Source organism: Rattus rattus, chromosome 12 (genome assembly GCF_011064425.1).
Source record: "Rattus rattus isolate New Zealand chromosome 12, Rrattus_CSIRO_v1, whole genome shotgun sequence".
NCBI classification, from domain to species: Eukaryota; Metazoa; Chordata; class Mammalia; order Rodentia; family Muridae; genus Rattus; species Rattus rattus.
Genome location: NC_046165.1, coordinates 87,491,430 through 87,495,694, shown reverse-complemented (window position 1 = coordinate 87,495,694; position 4,265 = coordinate 87,491,430). Strand labels below are relative to the sequence as shown.

At 43.7% G+C, this 4,265-nt stretch overlaps 1 protein-coding gene across 1 annotated transcript; it reads right to left on the bottom strand.

The window, feature by feature from the left end:
• Positions 1-822: 822 nt before the first annotated feature.
• On the bottom strand, positions 823-4,022 carry LOC116913414. The gene is made up of 4 exons (XM_032917599.1): positions 3,902-4,022; positions 2,996-3,155; positions 1,490-1,621; positions 823-1,049 (listed from the first exon to the last, which is right to left on the bottom strand). The coding sequence occupies exons 1-4, from the start codon at positions 3,990-3,992 to the stop codon at positions 848-850; spliced, it is 585 nt and encodes a 194-aa protein (XP_032773490.1). The 5' UTR covers positions 3,993-4,022; the 3' UTR covers positions 823-847.
• Positions 4,023-4,265: the final 243 nt, after the last annotated feature.

Genomic DNA, 4,265 nt, shown 5'->3' with positions numbered 1-4,265 from the left:
GGGCACCTAACAATCCTCTGTCACTTAAGTTCCAGGTGAAACACAATGACCTCTTCTGGCCTTTGGGGAATAGCATGCACAGACCTACAGAAGGCAAAACACTCATAAATATAAAATAAATCAACAACAACAAAAACAAAAACAAAAGCACCCAAAGGAGGGAAAAACAAAGGAGAAAACTCATAGGGCACCTTTGCCTGGATATTTTGTCCAGCTTTTAAAGAAATCTAGAAACTGAATTGTAAACTATGTGGTCTGCTTGAGTTGAAATCCCAAATGGAACATAGTACATTGTCAAGAACAAAAGTCATCATCCTAATCAAGAAGAACAAGACAACAACCAACCATAAAAACCCTATCCCCTGAAAGGTCTTGCAATTTATTATCTCCTCTGTGCAGTTACAATTGATATCATGTTTGAAGGAAACCAAAAGCAAGCAATTCTGTTTCATGACTGCTTCTATACTCCCTATAATATTGTTTTATTTCCTGGGAGATACTACAGAAAACCTGATGAATATTCCATTAATATGTTCAACACTCTCATCCACAAAAGAGTATATTTTAGCGGTAGCTAAATATTTGATAAGGATACAGCATTGATAATTTTTTCATCATGAAGTTGGTATTCAGAGTTGGACACACAATCTACACTGAAAGTACAATCGTCTTTGTATCTCAGTCTGACTGGGAAGTCATTATGATGCCCAATCCCTGTGAGAATGCAGAGATCCATCTCTGCCTGAGAGCTGTGGGATTTCAGATGGTTACATCACACCTCAATAAAGAAGGTTCTTAAGAGTGACGAGTTCGAGATCACTGTTTGATTCACAAGGATACATTCAATTTACTCAAAAGTAACAGGACACAAGGATTCAGTATCTGCAGTGTGGATGGTCTTGCTGGCCTCCTCACAGAACCTCTTTCCCTCCTCACAGGATGCTTGCAGTTCAGTCTGCTCCACCAGCAGTTTTCTGTTCTCATTCATCAAAATCCTTACATTGTTCTTCAATTCACTGCATTCTCTCAGGAGGTGGGAGTTTCTGATGCTGAATCAAAAACAAATAATGGTAAATCCCAGGCAGTTTCTATTTGCCTGCCACTCCTGCACGTACAATCATCCCTTCAAGGGCCCCATCCCCAGGCATCTCCAGACTAGAGCCACAGTTTACAGTTAGCACCAATTAGAGGAGGTCAAATCCCGAGTCCGCACTCCACGGGAATCAAAGTACTTCAGAAACTCCTGACACTAGAGGGTGTATGCACATCAAAGAAGAGGAAATGGTGCATATGGGTGCTTATGTGTCCATCGTATTCTAAAGCCATTGGCAGGTGGAGGGCCAATCCCCTCTGAGGGCTGATAGAAGACCCAGCAGCTATACAATCTCCCCATGTGTTTCTCATGGATCCCAGATCTTTTTTCAAAGTCATAGCTGGACAGAAGTATTCCCCGCCTAGTGCTGGGGTCTCCTTTCTGTCAGTGACTCACCGGTAGGAATTGTTCTCTTGTATGAGCTCCTTGTACTTCTCCATGGCATCACTTATCCAGTTGGTCATCTTATGCATATCCATCATTCTCATCTCATGTTGGGATTTAAGCATTGGCAATTCAACACTCAGCCTGTGTTAGGGCATGACCCAAGGAACAAATAACTGTCTGAACTCATGATTGCAGAATTAGGTGAAGTGTAAATAAAAAATAGCCAATAAAAAATTCAAATTCAAGGAATGGGGGCTAGGGAAGAAAGTGGAAAACTCAAAGACCACAGCAAAAACACAACAGTGAGACTCAAACCATAACTCTTCCATAGAAAATATTTCTCTGCAAATCAGCATGCATTTGTTTTGAAATAAGGACTCCTTAAAAGGCTGGTGAGATACGGTCCTACAAAGACCCTCTGTATAGGAGGGGGAGAGCCTGAGAGCTGCATGTTTGGGAATAACAAGTGCCAAGCATTTATTCCCACAGTGACCTTTTCTAGGTCACAATAAACCATCCTTGGATAGTTAAAAAAAGAAAAGAAAGTTCAAAGCAGGAAAATAAATAAATAAATAAATAAATAAATAAATAAATAAATAAGTGAAATCAGAGTGTTCTCTGGACTACCTAAGCCCAGGATATACCACAATCTTGCCCCTTCCTATTGGTGCTGGTTAAACTTATTACCCTGGGCATTGGACGGCAGAGCCAGGGGACCAATGGAGGGAGCGGACCTTCAAGATCTGGCCAGGTCAGCATGAAGGAATTGAATAGCTGTGTAAGAAGTGTAAGATGTTTCCTCCAGTCTGTGCCATAGCCCTGGGTCCAACAGAAAGATGTGATGACATTTCTCTTGATTTGAAAGCAGGGATTCTCAATCCTTGTTACAAGACTCCCAGAGGCCGTAACTACTTTTTACAGGGAAGAGGATTTATATCACCTCCTCCCCTCAGGAGAGTCCTATGTGCCACCAAGGTATACAGAAGGAGCACAGTGCTCTGTTGATCAATGACGGCCTCCACGGACTCATCACTATCATGACCTGCAAACTGTTCATCAAACAAATCCTCAGACCCCATCAAAGGTCCCAGACTCCCTGATCCTGAGCAAAACACTCACAAATACTTTCCCATCCATCCATACATACCAACCCATATACAAACATAATTAGAATGCCAACTTTATCATGGAGGTGCCATAGAATCAGTGTATAACGACCTAAATCAGAGTAAGAGTGAGGACATTCAGGCTTTTCATTCACACACTTAGATGCAGCAAGGGTGACCAGGTCCTTCCAGCTGTTGAAAAAAATCCAATCCAACTCCAAGGAGCTCAGGGTCAAGTACAAGAGAGGTTGACCCTAAACACACAGCACCTGGCTTATCTCACAGGCCAGCACCTGCCAAGGCTCCTTAAAGTCCAGGATGAGAGGGGAAACACTTTCCTGATGTGAGGAAATCTTGGCTTAGCAGAGAGAGCACAGACAGTCAGTGGGTTACAGGGCATAATGACTACCTGTAGTTCAAACCACCATTGACATAAAGGTCCAGGATTCGAGAAAGTTCATCCCGCTCGATTTTACACTTCTGGATTTTGAGTCTTAGTTCCTCCAATTTCTTTATACGCTTTTCATGGTTACTGATGAAATTTTCTGATGATGCCTTCCGAATAAACCCTGTAGATAGATGAACACAAGTGAGTGTACATAGTTGATAGCCCATGGGTAGAAGAGACCACTCTGAGTCTCAATAAGGAGGCTGAGGAAGAGGAAAGGCTGGGGACTTGGTGAATCCTGAAAGAGAAGAAAAGCTCTCTCTAATGTGGACTCTTGAGCTATTTCCCTCTTCCCACCTCCATTGCCATACGTAAGCCTCACTCACTATTACAGGATCCCTCAACTGAAAGATAGACTCTACCTCAGACATAAAGATTTGGGACATTGTCAGCAGATATCAGACGTGGAGCAGGTAAATCCTGGAGCTCACAGCACCATCAAACCCTAATCGTGTGTTCAAGCTTAAAGTGTCTGAGACCTCAATTCATGACTGGGGGTGCATCCTTCCTTGTTGTTGTCATCACAGACTTAGGAACCTACAGTCATCTAGAGGATGAAGTGCTTCAGCACCCAACCATGAATGGGCACATTGTTATCCTCACAGGGCTTCCTCCTGGCACTCCTTGGCAGTAGAAATTAAAAAGCTCATAGAAAAGAAGCTGCAGGCCTGCCAATTCCTGGCTCTCTGTCAAATTAATCATCAGGACTCTTGACTCTTGGTCTGCCATTGACAAATTCCAAGGCTCCTGCTTGTAAGGCCGACTCCTGAAAGGCTCAGCTCAAACCTCCCTCCTGGAGGAAGTTCCCCAACTCTACCCAGGACTCACTGTGCCTTCCCCAGAATGATTTCATTCCTCCATACTTACAAGACAGAAGGCCAGCTTTCTTCTGCCTCGGTCTGGTCTCTCCTTGGTCTCCCCTCTCCTTCTGAACGAGCTTGAGCAGCTGGTGAAACATGCCTGTGTGTGAACCCAAAAGGCACTGAAGGAATCCCACAGGCAGTTGGTGTCACCACAACACTGGTGACGTCACAGAAGACTCTAGTGCTCTCTTAGATACAAGAGATTGTCCAAGGAAGAGATTACTGATGACGTCACTGGGAAGTTCTATGGCCTCCCTGCTACCCAGCTCTCCCAAAAGCAACCAATTTCTATGGGGCCCTTTTCTGCAGCCTCTCCTGTGACCCAGGGAATATCCTTTGGCAACTTCTCCTCCAAAGTTAGATATTTC